General features: G+C 38.9%; 1 protein-coding gene across 1 annotated transcript in view; it reads right to left on the reverse strand.

Annotated features, from left to right (window-relative positions):
* Positions 1–19,659, reverse strand: part of LOC127506426 (dnaJ homolog subfamily C member 13-like) — a 54,625-nt gene that overhangs the window by 17,358 nt on the left and 17,608 nt on the right. Inside the window, exons 6-33 of the mRNA XM_051882914.1 lie at positions 19,043–19,243; positions 18,755–18,961; positions 18,575–18,670; positions 15,917–16,008; positions 15,670–15,836; positions 15,268–15,347; positions 15,007–15,176; positions 13,053–13,152; positions 12,856–12,963; positions 12,301–12,456; positions 10,613–10,669; positions 10,416–10,537; positions 10,264–10,339; positions 10,079–10,174; positions 9,860–10,000; positions 7,740–7,754; positions 7,317–7,399; positions 6,560–6,713; positions 6,337–6,440; positions 5,976–6,135; positions 5,695–5,757; positions 5,482–5,583; positions 2,124–2,228; positions 1,844–2,046; positions 1,550–1,634; positions 1,318–1,472; positions 1,160–1,205; positions 887–1,041 (exon numbers count right to left, since the gene is read on the reverse strand). Coding sequence (XP_051738874.1) covers positions 887–1,041; positions 1,160–1,205; positions 1,318–1,472; positions 1,550–1,634; positions 1,844–2,046; positions 2,124–2,228; positions 5,482–5,583; positions 5,695–5,757; positions 5,976–6,135; positions 6,337–6,440; positions 6,560–6,713; positions 7,317–7,399; positions 7,740–7,754; positions 9,860–10,000; positions 10,079–10,174; positions 10,264–10,339; positions 10,416–10,537; positions 10,613–10,669; positions 12,301–12,456; positions 12,856–12,963; positions 13,053–13,152; positions 15,007–15,176; positions 15,268–15,347; positions 15,670–15,836; positions 15,917–16,008; positions 18,575–18,670; positions 18,755–18,961; positions 19,043–19,243 — 3,299 coding nt within the window. The remainder of the gene's footprint in view (positions 1–886; positions 1,042–1,159; positions 1,206–1,317; positions 1,473–1,549; positions 1,635–1,843; positions 2,047–2,123; positions 2,229–5,481; positions 5,584–5,694; positions 5,758–5,975; positions 6,136–6,336; positions 6,441–6,559; positions 6,714–7,316; positions 7,400–7,739; positions 7,755–9,859; positions 10,001–10,078; positions 10,175–10,263; positions 10,340–10,415; positions 10,538–10,612; positions 10,670–12,300; positions 12,457–12,855; positions 12,964–13,052; positions 13,153–15,006; positions 15,177–15,267; positions 15,348–15,669; positions 15,837–15,916; positions 16,009–18,574; positions 18,671–18,754; positions 18,962–19,042; positions 19,244–19,659) is intronic.

Here is a 19,659-nt window from a genome sequence, read left to right on the forward strand (position 1 = left end):
GTAACACTGTGGTGTTCTCGGTCTACAAAAAATTGCTTATAAATCTCATTATGCCATATCATCACCAAATATTGGATTCAATCTTTTTGTCAGTTTGTTTTATTTCAGTTAGGACAGGTTTTGTGTTTATTTTTGGAACTGATCGATCATAGGTCTTGTTTATCTGAGCTTATGTACCTCAGTGATAAAAGCGTTATTTGTGGATAATTTTATACATTTTACATAAAATATGAAACAAAATTTGCACTGTTTATTACACTAGTGTGCTTTAATGTTTAAGCAGGAAATTTGTTTTGAAATGCTTTTATTTTGTACAAAATGGCACAAATTCACACTTGTGTTCACGGTCAAAAATGACAGACATACAAAAATAGCTTATAAATCTATTGTTATGCTATTTTATCACCAAATATTGGATTCAATCTTTTTGTCAACTTGTTTTCTTTAAATTAGGACAGGTTTTGTATTTATTTTTGGAACTGATTGATCGTAGGCCTCATTGATCTGAGCTTATATTGGTCAAAAATGACAGAAAATCAGAGAAACAATTAGGTGTTCAGAAACATGTTCATCATGTTCAAAAATAAAAACAAAACCTGTCTTAACTGAAAGAAAACAAGTTGACAAAAAGACTGAATCCAATAATTGGTGATAAAATAGCATAAGTGATTTATAAGCAATTTTTTGTAAGGTTTTCAACACACCACAGTGGTTAAATGTTAGTACACAGCAGTCAAAGACACTTAATATAAAGTAGGATCAGTTTTTTTTTTTTATAGTTTTATAGTCATGAAACATTTTAAGACAAATGCAAGTATTACAGAACACGTGAAGCATAAAAAGATCCACAGAACAGGAAGTCTAGGAAGAAAAAGAGGCGTTTAACCTCATTTCGCTGCTCCAGATGGCTTCAGGCGTGTCAAACTCTCCCAAGAAAATCTCAGAAAATCGCTCTGCCTCGTAATTCTCCAAGTAACACACCATGGCCTCGGGCAGCATCGGGCCCAAAATGCTCCTCTGAACGATGTCCAGACCTTTAGCCTGCGATCGTCACACAAAACACGCTCTCTCAGAATTAAGACAAGATTTACTGTGTTATCAACGTCATTTTCAGTACAACCCTTGAATAAATTAAAGATTGATTTATGAGAAGCTTTACCTCCTCTGATTTAAAGGCTTGTTTCAGGTGAGTGTACTTCAAGAAACTACAGAGAACACAAGTATATGCATATGACAAGTTATCAGAAATAGCATTTCTCTATCATGAAGTTTAAGGATTTAACACGCATTTCTTAACTACAAGAGGTGACTGTGTACCGTGCGACAGGCAGCACGTTGGAGCCGGTGTACATCATGATGAAGAAGAAGACTCCGGTGAGGTAGAGCCGCTGCAGGTTAGGGTTATCCTGCATCACCAGGTACAGCAGGTTGGCTACTTTCTCCACCAGGATGGGGTCAAAGGTCAAGAGCAGCTGCAAATGAGAGGAGAAGGAAGATTACAGTCAGGCTGAAGTTCCCGGGCTGCTCTACATACGGTCAGTATCTGTACCTGGACGATGTGAGGCAGGCAGGTGTTGTCACTGATGAGTCTCTTCACCTTCGGCAAAGGCCTAATAATGGCATTATCCTGGTCCCTAAACACATGAAAGTGTAAGTGTTATTATAATATATATTATATGGACGAGTCATATAACTAAATATATTAATTTGTGTTCTGAAGATGAAGAAAGGTCTTACAGGTGTGGAACGACATGAGGGTGAGTGATTAATGACAGAAATTTCATTTTTGGGTGAACTAACCCTTTAAGACAGTGGAGCACAGAGAGAGCGAGCGAGGCTGTACCTGCTGGGGAAGTAGGAGCACATGGTGATGAGCATGTTCAAGATGAGCGTGGCCAGGTCGGTCTCGTTCATCACAGCCTGTCCACCAGCCAGCAGGCACCACTTCAGCTGCGGGATGGCCTGCAGGGGGCGCCAGCCGTCCATCCCCTGAGCCCAGCAGCGCGTCTTGGCCGTCAGGGTGCCGGCGCTCCAGAACTCCTGCATCTGTGGGACACATTTAAAGAGGTTAAAGCATGTAAAGTACCTCAAAACGGTCCAGCTCTCCTGTAAAGACATGGCACCTCCTCATAGCTGAAAGGTCCTCTCCTCTCTTTATCTGCGTTACCGAAGTACCACTCCTTCTCGCTCTCTCTCTTCATGTCCGGCGAAGCCTCTAATACGTTACTCTGAAACAAGACCAATGACAGAGAGACGTGAACATCAAGTGACATTCTGTGCATCATATATACAAAATGTTTGGGCTCAGTAAGAGTTTCTGAAAGAGTCTCTTCTGCTCACCAAGGCTGTTTATTTCATCAAAAATACAGTAAAAACAGTGAAATATTATTACAATGTAAATCGGCTGTTTTCTATGTGAATATATAGTGAAGTGTAATTTATTCCTGTGATCAAAGCTGAATTTTCAGCATCATTACTCCAGTCTTCAGTGTCACATGATCCTTCAGAAATCATTATAATATGATGATTTGCTGCTCAAGAAACATTTATGATTGTTATCAATGTTGAAAACAGTCATACATTTTATTTTTCAGGATTCTTTGATGATGAATAGAAAGTTTAAAAGAACAGCATTTATTTTAAATAAAAATCTTTTGTAACATTATAAATGTCTTTACTGTCACTTTTGATCAATTTAATGTATCCTTGATTAATAAAAATATTGATTTCTTTCAAAAAAGCAAACTAAGGCTAGGTATTGACACAAATGTCACAACTCGATTTGATAGGCTATAGATTCATATCAGGTACAGTACATACATTTTCTAGAAGAAAAAAAAAATCTCTACTAATGCTTTAAATTATATAGGCAGTCAGTACATAACTATAATATTGAAGGACAAAATGAACTGATTTGTATACAAATGTGTACAGATTTTATAATAATAACGAGTAAATAATTTTATGGTTTATGGTCACCTGAGGTAAATGTGACGTGACATTGATCTCAAGCCGTTTATTGACGTCTTTCCACTGTTGAAATACTGATTGAGCCATTTCATGAGACATGATACGGATTTTTCTAAGTTGTACTGTATCTTTTAACATACCTTCCAATGTTCATTCATGTTTATTTCACACTAACTAATATTAAAGCAGAGGAGATGATCAAATTGTGTGCTTTGCGCTGCCGCTTCTCTTTAATTGACCATATGCACAGAACGTTCTTAAAGTGGGGGTGTAATGCTATTTCATGCATTCTGACTTATTTACACTGTTTAAGAGTTGCATTCTCATGCTAAACACGGCCAAAGTTTCAAAACACAAGTTGGATGTATGACGGAGTATTTCTGTGCCAAATCCACTACTTCCGGTTTCGGTACAGGATTCAGAGAGTTTTTTTCGAGTGTGTCCTGTATGACGTCAAAAGAGAGCGGAATTCCTTGTATAGGCACTTCTCCCTGATAAGCGCACACACACATCACCCAGAGCACCCTTTGAAGGCTGCATACATCATCGAGGCAGTCTCATTTAAGAAAAATAAGCGTTAGATTGCAACGTAAGAAGGAAATTACAGTATTTTACACCTCACAATGAATATCAGTCAAAATTTATTACGATTACTTTTCTTAAAAATGACATCCTTGAAGTATTCAGCCTTCAAATGCGATCTCTGGAGGACGCAGCCTCCGAAATGAGACGCAGCTCCTGTAAACAAAGGAGTGTGTTTTTGGTTGAGGGAAAGATTACCTTTTTCAGCTTCCGAAAGAACCCAGAGTCACGGGAACAGAGGATCAAGTTTGTTTTTCTGGGGCAGCAACGGAGTTGTGCACATATGTTTGTTTGTTCCCGGGATTTCGGTGATGAATACTTTGTAAACAACTCCCAGTTTGGTGCTGGACTTGCATATCGCGGGCGGAGAGTAAAGCTGCATCAGATGTCTGTGTTTTGTTGGCAATCGGCACGCAAGTGCATATAATATAAACAACACAAACGTTTTTGTTCCCTTTTCATTTATAATGATGTCACAGCTAGCATGCAATCTCTACACAAAAGCTGCGTACACTTTAGCTCCGCCCACAGCACTGACGGCAGACACGCCTCCAGGATCTCGGCTTTTTTCGGAAAGACACGGTTTAGCATATCTATCTTTTATAAATATGAAAACTAAAGACTTTTTGGAGATATGAAGGATGCAATACTCTATAGGCACTCAAGATTAACATGAGATTGGCAGAAACTGTGTGTGATACCCCACCTTTAAGAACTTCCGCTATAATATAATCCAGCTGGAAACTTCCGGTGAAATGTCACTTGTTGGTGTGTCGGTATCTTCACTGTCCTGAGGTAGCTTTAACAGCATCAATAGTGTAATACTTAGTTTATAATATGAATATAGTCACTTAAATAGTCAGACCTAGCGCTAATTTAGTTATTCAAACGTAAGACGACAAAAAAAGTGACGTGTGTCAGTGTTCCTCCTCGGCAAAATTCAATTCAGCCATCAGTTTTCACACTGTCGTGTGAACAAAAGCATCAACACACTGTAAATGAAAGATTTATTGTGCACTTTAGTTAGATTCATTGAATCATGAAAATTCAGTTTTCACAAGTGTGCTGAAATCATTGATGATTGAATCATCAATCACTTTCTGTGTAATTCATTCACAAGAAAAGTTATTGTTTTTCATGAGATTTTGTGAGTACTTCATACTTTACCTTGACAAAATGTATTTTAAACCTAGTGATTTTATAATGTTTAATATTTAGTCAAAAGGGAAACTGATTGAAAAACTATTACAGGAAATGGCTAATATGAGCCAATAAATGATCCTCTGCCGCCATCTGATGGTTATAATTAAGGTCTTTTTAATTTTTAAATAAAAGTGTTTATCAAATGTTGGATTTTCTACATCTTGAAACGTTCAGTTTTACAAATGTGGACAATCTCGGAAGGATGAACAAATAATGTTTTTGGTCATCACATTAAAAATAACATTTGAAGTGCTGGAAAAATGTTGCGTGTGCGTGTCTAATTACAGACACCGCGTTTCTTATTCAAACATTGCCATTAGATTCGTCTTTATTGCAATCAATAAAACTGGTTTATTGGCAAATTATAGGTAAGTGTGATAACTGCATTAAAATATAAATACAGTATTAAAAAGTCAACCATTGATGGTTTTGTGTCGATGTACAGCGAGTACAGAATGACAGCTAACAGTTCACCGGAAATTACCAAGCTGGAGTAACCGTGCATATGGTCATCTGAGGCAGCGACTTGTCACGCCACAGTGCCAAAACGGTATTTATTTTTGAATTTTGTAACAAAACAGGAAGAATTTGAAATCTGAGACTTTGTTTCATGTCAAAAGTAACAAAGCTTATTGTGATTTATATGGCGAGCTAACAATGTTCTGTTCATTCATCAACCCAGCCCTAGTGTATATTGACATTATGTAAACACACACACACACACACCTGCAGTGGTACGGTGGCCCTGTTGGTGTGAAGGTGAGCGAGCGTCAGCAGGTCCACTAAAATACGCACTCCATTTGAGTCCATGATATCCTTCACGTTTTTCTGTCAGAACAGAAATGGTTGAAGCACGAGCAAAAAAACATGCACAATATTACATTCACAAATATTCAGACTGATTTTTCTTCACACATCACGTCTCATATCTCATCTCACCTTGTTGAGAATAAGTTTGTTGAGGAAAAGGATGAGTCTGTCTCTCTCCAGCTTGTCTGTACACTGGAGATTCACAGGAAGAAGATAGATGACATAAAAACACCCTGAATCTGGTGATGTATGGCTGACACAGTTGTCCATACATCAGAAAAGAACAGTCATAAAAGTCATGAACGATGTGAAAGATTTCACACTGGAGTCGCAGCTGTTATTTCAGCCCAACCATGTTCGTTTAGACAGATCCTACAACCAAACATTCATGGCTGGAGCTGAATACTGACCCGGTCCAACATGCCCACAATATACTTGGTGTCAGTGAAGGGTCCGATCTCCTCACAGCACTTGCCGTAGACGATAGTGAGCGCTTGCAGACACAGACACTTCATGGCTACTTTGGGAGTCAGCAGGAAACGATGGTAGAGCTCGTTAAAAAACTCATACCTAGAAAGAGAGACAGATGATCACAGATGATTCAAATCTAGTGGTCGAACGATAGTGATTTTTTTTGATGGCTGATGCAAAATAAATGTCTGACACATCGACCAAACTGAAAAACTCATAGGCCAATTGCGATAATTAACAACTGCCGATATATCGGTCGACCTCTAGTTACGAAACTCAAGTGAAAGTTCAGAAACGTACGATCTCTTGATGGCACCAGACTCGTCATTTTCATCTTCCTCCAGCAGCAGACGCAGGTAATAATCGCCGATTTTAATCTCATCAGAAAGGCACTCGTACTTCACCTAAACACAATTCAACACGGAATTATTTGCAGACTTTTACCTTCATATTTGTATCGAATGATCGGTTCTATGATTTATATGCTATAAACTCGGTTTATCCAGTCATCAGATGTGCAGACCTCAAACTCTTGGTGGTTCCAGGAGATGACGTTGGTGCTGCCCAGCTCTCGGTCCACGCTGAAGGAGCGCATCTCTCCCTCCAGAGCGTCTCGCAGCTCCTCTCTGGTCTTCAGATTCCAGATGAGATTAGAGCGAGCGTGATCCTGCTGAAACCTGCACACAAACACAAGAAACCAGACAGGAACACACTGAGTACTGACTCAAGACCCTGATATACTTCAAGATAGGGGTGTGCGATATTGGCAAAAAAAAAAAAAAAAAAAAAATCTCGATATTCTTTAATTGATAACTGGATGATATTGTGCTGGTACCTTGGCAGGTTTAGGACCGTCATGGACAGCTGACTCCTAAATTTTTTAATATTCTTCATATTCTGTGTGGTGGTCAGTTTACAGTAGTGACAGAAATTATTTTTTCCAATACGTTTCAATTAATTTTTTACCTTTTATGCAAAAGCAACCTGACGTGACTAAATTGAATCTCAGAGCTGGTGCAAACATATCCACATCACTGATGCTTTCTGAACTGGTGTTTTCTCATTTTTGTTGTGGTTATTTAGTTATTGAGAGGAAAGCGCAGCAACACATTTACATTTTCATCTAAACATATATTTACATATTCATCACTCTCAGCAGAATTGGGATGTTCGCTAACAGTATATCGCTGAAAAGGAGGTTTACCCCTAAGCGAAGAACGGTAAAGAACTTTGTTGTGAGAATATCAGGGCTTTTAGTTTTAGTTAAAAATGTAATTTACCTGTAGTAAAACAGCTCCCAGTTGGACTCGATCTTGATCCGCTGTCGTCTCTTCCTCAGGATGACCGGTTTTTGGTTTGCGTTCTGCGATCAGTAAGACAGAATGAATGCAGTGGCTCTCTGAACACACTGTTGGTTTATAAGACAATGGCAACTATATTATATAAATAATGGACATAGGTATGTAAGGGTAATGCTGATGACACTAGAGCTGATATGATATGAGGTTATGATCCTGCTATTAACACACATAAACAAAGGTGCCGTCCTGTAAAGAGACACGGATGTCACTGACACTGATCTAATGCAGTACATGTGCAACACCAGACTGAAAACCCAAAACATGTTACATGATAAAGTGACTGACATGAGAAAGGGAGGGTCTAACAGAGGTAGAGGCCTCTGATTGGATAATAATACTCACCAGGTTATTCCTGTCCTGCTGCATTGATTGACAGCAGAAAACAGCAGCAGAGGGGCAGAGATAAGAGAGGTTATTGGTCCTGAGGTCAACCAATCACACTTCTGCTGAATACTAGCGGTTCATAATGAACATTTTTTGAATTTCAATAAGGCTTTCGGTGGAAAACAATGAAATTGTGCGATTGAAGAAATTATGATTGATGATGATCATTTTGAAACTCATGCTCATGATTCCAAAGCTGTGCTTCATCTTCATATCAACAAAACATCACTGCCCAGAATTATTCTTCTCGGGAATTAAACGAAGATTTGATCAGTGGTTCTCAACTGGTTTGGCAATGGGACACACATTTTCCTATGGTCATTAAGTGGCGGCCAAATTTTATTATATATATATATATATATATATATATATATAAAATGTATATATTTGAAATCAGCCTATAATAATATTATGCTTTTAAAAACCAAGCAAATTAATTTCATAAAAATGGGCTGACTTCACTTTACTTAACATACACATAAATTGTAAAAATATGATTAATACTGCTGAATAAACATTTTTGTTTTGTTAATACAATAAAGTTAGTAAGTTGGTATGAGTCACCACAGTCATTAAAAAAATACACAAAATAACACAAAGTAAAAGAAAAGTGCCATTTTGGGGTTAAGGAAACAAGAGTTACCATGGCAAATACACAATACTAGCATGAACTGTTAATGAAACGTGGAAACTGCTGCTGATAAATAAAATTGATCATTATACCTGCATGAAAATCCTTCTTACACACAAATTACCAGTTATGTAATTTATTGGTACTTTCTGGTAATTTCATGGCGATGCTGCATGCTCAATTTTTATTTGCGCTTTTTATTTATACTGAAGCGATGTACCTCTGAGGTAAGAGGCTTTTTATTTATTAACAAGTTATGAAATTAACATTATTTTAATGACACTGACATATAGCCTGACTGCAAATACTGAATCAGGACGAAAGTCGTTATTTTTTTGTTTTTGCGTATTTTCGTCGCTTCATAACATTAAGGTTGAACCACTGTAGACACATCGACTATTTTAACAATGTTTTTACTACTCTTTTGGACCTTGAATGTGGTAATTTCATTGCTTTCAATTGAGGATTAAAAAACCTCTCGGATTTCATCAAAAATATATTTGTGTTCTGAAGATGAACGACATGAGGGTGAGTAATTAATGACAGAATTGTCATTTTTGGGTGAACTAACCCTTTAAATTAGCCCAATTCCGCGAGAAAACAGCGGACTTGGCAACACCGGTTAACAGCTTTCATGCACGTCTTTCTAAACAAAAGTCTCGCATCAGAAAGGCATAGAATTACGTTTGTTGTTGTTTCTTTGACCCACTAGTTGAGAAACACTGAATTAGAAGACATAATTAAAATGCAAGATGGTGCATTTAATGTCATTTTACACTCTGACCCAATTTAGGTGCTGTTATTGTTTTGGTGTAATTTATTTACAGGATGCACAATATATTGTAACATATGGGTTATCGTTAAATAACAGAACTGGATAATGCACATTTCCCCAGGGTTTACATTTAATGACCTTTGCCGTCATCTAACGCTCACCTAAAGTTAATTTTTATAAACATGAATGTATGATGCAATAAAGTAAACACTAATAATTTAATATTATTTTTATTTTAACATATTGATTTTAGCTTTTTGGTATAACCTAAAATTTCATCAGATTTTTAGATCAGTGCATCCCTAAATTACTGAACTGTTTTTACCTGTAAAATTCTGAATAGTCCTATCAGATGGGACTAGATGTTTAGCTGGACACGAGGACTTGAGAATCAGAGCTCAAGCAATCCATGTGCAAGATTATTAATAAACCATACCAGAGACAGAAGAGCAAGAAAATTATAGAAAGACAACCCAACAGAGTCTGTATCCAAAAGCAGTACACATAATGCAAACCAAAAAGGACAAGTGCTTCAACCAGAGCAGCAAAATGAAAAAACCAGCCCAGCCTTATGCAGTGTGAACACACCTAGCATTTACAAAGTCCCAGCCAACAGCCGAAAGCTGACAGTGTGCAACACATGCAGCAGGTGAGAGGTTAAAGGTCACTCACCTCCTTCTGAGCGATGCCCATCTTGTCTCTCCAGTGCACCAGCACTAAGTCTGCCTTCTCTTTGGCGAACTTCTCAACCTCTTTAGCAGCTTTACCTGCTAAACGCTGCCACTCTGGGACTTTATTCCTCCCAAATTGGTCCTGCAAAAACATAGTCATTAATTGTTTATGGGACTAAAAGAGGATATGTGAGAGTAACGACTGGTAATCATTCCATACTGTGGCGATCTTGACATTGTCACGTATGTGCATCCTATCGACATCCTTCTCAGGCACGGGGTCAGAGCTGTCCAGATACGCCAACAGACCGGTGGGCTAAAACACAACGAGAGACGACATTAAGCTTTCTGTGGTACTTTTAAAGGAAACAATAAGTAGATGTACAGACTACATGTCCGGCTCACCAGTATCCTCTTCAGGAGGTTCAAGGCAATGGGGTTTTCTGCAGTCCACAATCCCACGAGATGTCGACTCAACTGTCTGCATGACACAAAATCAGTGATTACCAGTATAAGATGGATGTAATCTCCTGTAGTGAACAGTGAGGGAGCATGACCTGTTGGTGAGCATCCGCTGGTCAGCGCTGATGGTGAACATGGAGGTGTGGAGGTGTCTGGGTAAAGCGCCTTCGCTCAGGGCCAGATCCTGCATCTTAGTGGCGATCTCCTTATCTCCTTCCTGACAGATGACACACACACTGTCACAATGACATATAGAAAAAGACAAACATGCTGCAGGACCTGCAAGTCTCACCTCAATGATGGCCTTCATGATCAGACCGGCTCCTTTCACGATGGCCATAGAGGGATGCTGTGGAGAGACGGAAATATACACTAGCGTTCACAAGTCTGGGGACAGTAAGACAAAAAATTACACTTTAATTCACACTTTATAACTTTGAGTTTATATCTCACAATTCTGACTTTATAACTCGCAATTGTTTATATCTTGCAATTCTGACTTTAAAACTCGCAATTTTGACTTTATATCACGCAATTTCGACTTTATTTCTCACAATTCCGACTTTATTTCTCGCAATTCTGACTTTATTTCTCGCAATTCTGACTTTAAAACACGCAATTGTTTATAACTTGCAATTACGACTTTATATCTCGCAATTCCGACTTTATAACTCGCAATTCTGACTTTAAAACACGCAATTGTTTATAACTTGCAATTCCGACTTTATATCTCGCAATTCCGACTTTATATCACGCAATTCCGACTTTATATCTCGCAATTCCGACTTTATATCATGCAATTTCGACTTTATTTCTCACAATTCCGACTTTATTTCTCGCAATTCTGACTTTATTTCTCGCAATTCTGACTTTAAAACACGCAATTGTTTATAACTTGCAATTCCGACTTTATTTCTCGCAATTCCGACTTTATAACTCGCAATTCTGACTTTAAAACACGCAATTGTTTATAACTTGCAATTCCGACTTTATATCTCGCAATTCCGACTTTATATCTTGCAATTCCGACTTTATAACTCGCAATTCTGACTTTATATCTCGCAATTCTGACTTTATATCACGCAATTATGACTTTAAAACATGCAATTGTTTATATCTTGCAATTCCGACTTTATATCACGCAATTCCGACTTTATTTCTCGCAATTCCGACTTTATAACTCGCAATTCTGACTTTAAAACACGCAATTGTTTAAAACTTGCAATTCCGACTTTATTTCTCGCAATTCTGACTTTAAAACACGCAATTGTTTATAACTTGCAATTCCGACTTTATATCTTGCAATTCCGACTTTATAACTCCCAATTCCGACTTTATGTCTCGCAATTCCGACTTTATGTCTCGCAATTCTGACTTTATATCTTGCAATTCCGACTTTATAACTCGCAATTCTGACTTTATATCACGTAATTATGACTTTAAAACATGCAATTGTTTATATCTTGCAATTCCGACTTTATTTCTCGCAATTTCGACTTTATATCACGCAATTCCGACTTTATTTCTCGCAATTCCGACTTTATTTCTCGCAATTCCGACTTTATAACTCGCAATTCTGACTTTAAAACACGCAATTGTTTATAACTTGCAATTCCGACTTTATAACTCACAATTCCGACTTTATATCTCGCAATTCCGACTTTATATCTCGCAATTCTGACTTCATAACACGCAACTGAGTTTATCACACAATTCTGAGAAAAAAAAGTCAGAATTGTGAAATGAAAAGTCGCAATTATACCTTTTTTATTTTTTATTCAGTGGCGAAAACAAGCTTCCATAGAAAACAGCTATTGTTACATTGTAATAATATTTCACTGTTTTGACCGTATTTTATCAAATAAATGCAGCCTTGGTGAGCAGAAGAGACTTCTTTCAGAAACGTTAAAACATTTTGAACTTTACAGAAGGCAGTGTTTATGAAAGCACATTTCTGAAACTCCATATTTGACTGCAGACCTGGAAGAGCTTGAAGAGCGTCCGTCCGTTGGACGCCACCATCTCCAGCAGCATGTCGAACTGCTGACCCTCCGTCGTCTCGCTGTAGGGAGCGCAGAGGGCAAAGGTCAGGAAGTCCAGCAGCGAGCTGATCACTAACGCTCCTGTGCCGTGATCCTGATGAAACCACAAACAAACTGAGTCGACTCGTTCAACCTTCAGGCACTCACCAGGGTTATTCCTGGCTCAAAATGAGGTGGAGGTGGTAAAATCCTGATCATGCTCACGCATGAAAGTGAAATTCATTAATCTGGTGCAAAATTAAGAGCTCCAACCCATGTTCAGTGTGCAAATTGAACAAAGAAAAAGTCTGTGCATTGACTTGTACCCCTTAAAGGGGACTCAACCCAGATATAGTGTCAGAGTCTACATTACATTCACACTGGTGTTTTAGGATGCCAAACAATTAGAATATAATAATAATTTTATATTATTATGTGCTATCTATCTATCTATCTATCTATATTATGTTTATATTAATAATTGTGTATTATTATGTACACACATGTGACGTACCACATTACTGATAAACTTCTCCAGCAGGTTCTCCAGAAACTTCTTGGAGGAAAGTAGAGAGGCTTTGTTCAGCTGCTCCTGCCGCAGATCGTAATCATCGTGCATCGGCTACACAAACACACAGGCCAGGTTAGGATCTGTTAATGTGCCTGGGAAATCTCTCAGCCTTTCATTATGACACGTGTGTGTTTACTTACACACATCAGAGCACAGAGCATGTCTATGGCAGCGTGGGTAACACCGTTGTTGTTCCTCTTCAGCGCTTTAACAGTTTTTACTCCCAATTTTTCTCTAAACCTGCAACACAACCATAAAGCAATTGACAAAAAAAAAAAAGTTACTCACATTTTTGTAACATAAATATTATATGTATAACATTATAGATGGCCCAGAAAAATAAATAAATGACTATAGATAGAACGATAGGTCGATAGATAGATAGAATGATAGAAAGATGAAGAGATGGATAGATAGAACGACAGAGATAGAATTATAGAACGACAGATAGATGATAGATAAATAAATAGATAAATAGATAGATAAATAGATAGATAGATAGAACGATGGATGGATGGATGGGTGGATGGAAGGATAGAACAATAGATAGATAGAATGAAAGATAGATAGAACGATCAATACACAGATAGATGGATCAATATAATGATGGATGGACAGAACGATGGATGGATGGAACGATAGACGGATAGATAGAACGATCGACAGATGGATAGACAGATAGACGGATAGAACGATAGATGATAGACAGATATAGAGGGATAGATAGATGGATCGATAGAACGATAGATGGATGGAACGTTGGATGGATGGATGGATGGATAGAACGATGGATAGAACGATAGAAATTTGGACAGAATGATAGAAATATGGATAGAACGATAGAGATAGAACAATAGATGAATAGATGGATAGAACGATAGATAGAACGATAAAAACGACCGATAGATAAAAGATAGATAAAACGATCAATACACGGATAGACTGATCGATAGAATGACGGATGGAACGATCGATAGATAAAATGATGGATGGATGAAATGATCGATAGAATGATGGATGGATGGACAGATAGATAGAATGATAGATAGAACGACAGAACGATAGATAGAACAATCGATAGAATGATGGATGGATTATAGACAGATAGATAGAATGATGGATGGATGATAGACAGATAGATAGAATGATAGATAGATAGAACGATAGAACGCTAGATAGATAGAACGATAGAACGCTAGATAGCACGATAGATAGATAGATAGAATGACAGATATAGATAAATAGATAGATAGAACGATAGATAGATAGAACGATAGATAGATAGAACGATAGATAGAGCGATAGATAGATAGATAGAACGATAGATAGAACGATAGATAGAACGATAGATAGATAGATAGAACGATAGATAGAACGATAGAACGATAGATAGAGCGATAGATAGATAGATAGAACGATAGATAGAACGATAGATAGATAGATAGAACGATAGATAGATAGAACGATAGAACGATAGATAGATAGATAGATAGATAGATAGATAGATAGATAGATAGATAGATAGATTGATTTCTGGTAGTCCATTCAATATTTGCTGGTTCTAAACAAACACTGAATGAACTCTAGATGTACAGATAGTGGACAGGAACACACAGTCGATTCATACATCTCAGTGTCCCAGAGAAAGACAATAAAATGATAAATGACCGTTGAGAGAAAGAGAGAACGCAGGTGTGAAGCGTTCAAAAAAAGAGGAAATGTAAAACAGCAAGACAAGTGAAGATTTCCTTAAAATGGTTTCGGACAGGAAGGCCAATGGAGAGACAGATGGACAGATATGAGAGAGAAAGAAAGAAAGAAAGGGTACACTGAGATATATGGACTAATATTTACATTGTGGGTTCGAGTCCACCCATGAGACCAGACCTTAAAACAACAGAGGGGTTTCATTAAAACCCAGACAAAACTTGTGCGCAAACAGACACAGAGAAGAGCATGTGGAGAATAAGACAGCGAAGAGTCAAAGCGAGTGTGAACTGAGAGGATACTTGACAAGCTTAACAAACGAGTATCGCAGTCTCTAAAATGTTTGATCATCTTGTGTGAACACAGATTGTTTGCATTTGTTCGTACTTTGGGAGCTGCGTGAAGGCCTGGAAACCGGCTTTGGAGGCCACCAGCCGTCTGATAGCCTGAAACTGAGCCTCCAACTCCGAGTTCGGCCCCGGCAGGTCCACATCTTGAGATAAGAGAGCCAGGATGGCGTTGCTGATCAGTTTCTCCTTGTTCTCTGAGAACAGACCCTACAAAAGACAGAACAGAAGGACGGGGTAACACTAAACTACACAGACCCAATGTACATGAAGCCACGAAAAGAGCTGTTTGGACACTTACGTCCTGAGTGACGGCATGCAATACTCCACTGTAAGAGATGTTGGCGTTAAATCTGAACACTGCATCTGCAAAATTGTTATCTAGAATAAAGAACAACAAACACACACATAAACATTATGAGCACTGACAGGTGAAGAGAATAACTCTGATCATCTCTTCATCACGACACTTGTTAGTGGGTGGATATATTCGGCAGCAAGTGAACATTTTGTCCTCAAAGTTGATGTGTTGGAAGCAGGAAAAATGGCCAAGCGTAAGGATTTGAGCGAGTTTGACAAGGACCAAATTTTGATGGCTAGACGACTGGGTCAGAGCATCTCCAAAACTATATGATGAGTTAAAATCACTAAATGAGCTACAGTCTAGCCTAGGTGTCGATGTTTGTGCGAGTGATGACCGTACTTGGCGGCGACGCGAGGAATTTGAGGTGAAGACTCTCCACCTCCTCGTCCACAGGCATGCTGAGCAGACCCCAGCGCTGACCCCTCCGCGTGGGCGCCATCTTCACACACACATCCCTGTTCCCAGACGCCCTCACGCTGTCCAGCAGACTCGCCAGCAGAGAGTCCCTGCAGACAGCACAGAGACGGCTCTAACACACGCTAATATCATGCAGAGAAGAGCAGAAGCAGCGTCTGTGGATGCGCACCTGTCTGTGGAGCAGTACTTCCGGATCTGTCCTCGGATGAACTCGATGCTGAAGACCTGAGGATTCTCCGCATCACAGATCAGAGCGAAAACCTGCACAACACACACTCGACATCAGCATATTCTGATTAGCAATTTATACAGAATATAAATACAAATTACTTAAAGGAACACTCCACTTTTTTTGAAAATAGGCTCATTTTTTAACTCACCTAGAGTTAAACAGTTGAGTTTTACCGTTTTCGAATCCATTGAGCCGATCTCTGGGTCTGGCGGTACCACTTTTAGCATAGCTTAGCATAGTTCATTGAATCTGATTAGACCATTAGCATCTCGCTCAAAAATGACCAAAGAGTTTCGATATGTTTCCTATTTAAAACTTGACTCTTCTGTAGTTACATCGTGTACTAAGGCCGAAGGAAAATTAAAAGTTGCGTAATATCATTGCGCCTGCTGCAGCCATGGTACAGCAGCAAAGTTCCTTGATCATTACGCCAGAATGACAGTATAGTTCCTAGTCATATCGGCCTAGAAAATCACAACTTTTCATTTTCCGTCGGTCTTAGTACACGATGTAACTACAGAAGAGTCAAGTTTTAAATAGGAAAAATACCGAAACTCTTTGGTCATTTTTGAGCGAGATGCTAACGGTCTAATCAGATTCAATGAACTATGCTAAGCTATGCTAAAAGTGGTACCGCCAGACCCGGAGATCGGCTGAATGGATTCGAAAACGTTAAAACTCAACTGTTTAACTCTAGGGGAGCTGGAAAATGAGCCTATTTTCAAAAAAAAGTGGAGTGTTCCTTTAAAGGGTTAGTTCACCCAAAAATGAAAATGATCCCATGATTTACTCACCCTCAAGCCATCCTAGGTGTATGACTGTCTTCTTTCAGACGAACACAATCGAAGATGTATTTGAAAGTATCCTGGCACTTCCAAGCTTTATAATGGTACTGAACAGCGGGCACAATTTTGAAGCCCAAAAAAGTGCATCCATCCATCATAAAAGTAATCCATACGGCTCCAGGGGGTTAATAAAGGCCTTCTGAAGAGAAGTCATGGGTTTTTGTAAGAGAAATATCCATATTTAAAACTAAACCAACTAGCTTCCAGCAGATGGCAGTACGCATACTGCACAAGTCGACCTCTACCCACAAGAGTATGTTTGGTTTGCTCTGTCCTCTGCGCTTCCAGGTTTGTCATTGCGTCATGCGTCGGGTCAGAGGTCACTCTTCTGCCGCAAATCAATGCGTACGGCCATCTGTCGGAAGCTAGTTATTATAGATAATTAAGTTTTAAATATGGATATTTTTCTTACAAAAACCCATTGCTTCTCTTCAGAAGGCCTTTATTAACCCCCTGGAGCCGTATGGATTACTTTTATGATGGATGGATGCATTTTTTTGGCTTCAAAATGTGGCCCCCCGTTCACTACCATTATAAAGCTTGGATATTTCAGGGGACATCATGAAAATTTTACTTTTCCCGTGTTTAAGTGCTATAATCGGGTCCCCGGTGCATCTACCAACCCAGAAAACGTGAAAAAAGATCAACCCAGTAGCTTTGTTTTGTCAAGCATGTGAAAAAACTAGCTGTTCAGATTTCGCTCCGCTTGTGACGTAGGAAGGGGATCTTATAATATTACCAGCCCTTAATCTGTATGTTTCCACCCATGGCGCGGCCATTTTGTTTTCACAAGCGACAACGGTGTACCTGGTAACACTGGTCCTGGAGTGCAGCTGTCCTGCACAGTTTAGCTACAACCCTAATCAAACACACATGAATGTCTTCAGGAAACATCCACAAAATACACGCCATACCTACGTGATCTGATATGCTGCATCACAAACAGTTTGTAATGATCCATTTTTGAGAGTTATATTTGCTGTGTGAGCTTCTCCTGTATTGTTTATTCCTCAGTGTATTGGAATTGGGAGCTTGGGGGTGGGGAGCACGAGCTCATTTGCATTTAAAGGTACACACACCAAATTAGCGCATTTTTTCTCTCACCCAAAAATAGGCCGTTAAAACTGCCTTGTAATAAAAAATTACAAAGACACATTCTGGGGACACCAGAGACTTATATTACATCTTGTAAAAAGGAGCAATATAAGTCCCCTTTAATATATATCCGATTGTGTTCATCTGAAAGAAGATATACTCCTAGGATGGCTTGAGGGTGAGTAAATCATAGGATAATTTTCATTTTTTGGGTGAACTAACCCTTTAATGCATTAACTAGCATAAACAAACAATGAGAAATACATTACAGTATTTATTAATCTTTGTTAATGTTAGATGACAAAAATACAGCTGTTCATTGTTTGTTCATATTATCTCAGGTCCATAAATAATATTAACAGATACAACTTTGATTTTAATAATGCATTAGTACAAGTTGAAATGAACTAAAACTGCAATGAAATAAAAGTTGCAAAGTTACTTTTAGTTAGTAGGATGTCTAAAGTTACCATCGAAATAAAGTGTAACCAATATTATATTCTCATTTAATAGCCTGTTTTACTCTTAAATATATCTCATTACTAAAGTAAAATGGATTGAAAATAGTTAATTTGATAAATGTACTTAAAATGAAGATGTTGTTTCACTAGACTGAGTGTTTATTTGCTGCGTTTGTTGTTTTAAAAAGACAGACCTCTCCGAAGGGCTTAACAGTGACTATGTTGTAGGAACCAGGATCTCTCTCCACCAGACACGTCTCTGTGAGGGCCAAGATCCGCTTCACCGGCTCCTGAGACCAACACAATCACCAATCAAATCATTAGAGAGCACATGACAGCACGAGCATGTGTGGATTCGGCCGTCGTATCTTACCGCTGTGCCGCGGCGTGAGCTTCTGCACAATGAACTCGGTGAGCGAGGTGATGCACTCATCCGAACTGTACTTCCCCAGACGCTCGCCGAGGAAGCCCTCGAACGTCAGCTGCTCCTTACGGAGGCGTAACGTGATGCCGATGAAGTTGCCGGCGTGCTCGATCGCGCTGCGAATGATCTCGTCACGATGCTCAGACGCAAAAAGATGCTGCAGAGAGCAGAAGAGAAAGAACGTCAGTAACACGTTAATGCGAGTCAACTCCGCGTTGAACAGGAACTGCACACAGACCAGTCTGCCGAAGCCGCCGTACAGCACGCAGAAGCCGCCCTGGTAGTCGGAGACCTCGGCGAAGCCCTCGACACAGCGGTAGTCATACGAGCAGATCACGCGGTTGGTCTGGGGGTCGATCTGATCGATGCCTCCGGGAGTGACTTCCAAACACACACTCTTCCGTGTGTCGCTCCAGTGATGCTTGTAGCAGTTATAGCGCTGAGGGAACACCAGCAGAATTAGCAAAATACAAAACACTAACATTATGAAAACATGCACACAGTCGGATCTGACCAATCCTGAACAGTTTTATTTCATAAGGAGATACAGCAAGGGAGGATATATAAGGTCTAGGCCTAAATGTTTGGTGGATGGAGTCTTTAGCCCTGTTGGAATGGTAATGTATGGAAGCTTGTTTTCACCACGGAATTTAAAAAAAAACAGCATAATTGCGACTTTTGCTCTCACAATTCTGACTTTTTTCTCACAATTGCGAGATATAAAGTCAGAATTACGAGATATAGTCAGAATTGCGAGTTATAAAGTCAAAATTGCGAGTTATAGTCAGAATTACAAGATATAAAGTCAGAATTACGAGTTATAAAGTCAGAATTGCAAGATATAAAGTCAGAATT

Source organism: Ctenopharyngodon idella, chromosome 23, assembly GCF_019924925.1.
Source record: "Ctenopharyngodon idella isolate HZGC_01 chromosome 23, HZGC01, whole genome shotgun sequence".
Taxonomy (NCBI): Eukaryota; Metazoa; Chordata; class Actinopteri; order Cypriniformes; family Xenocyprididae; genus Ctenopharyngodon; species Ctenopharyngodon idella.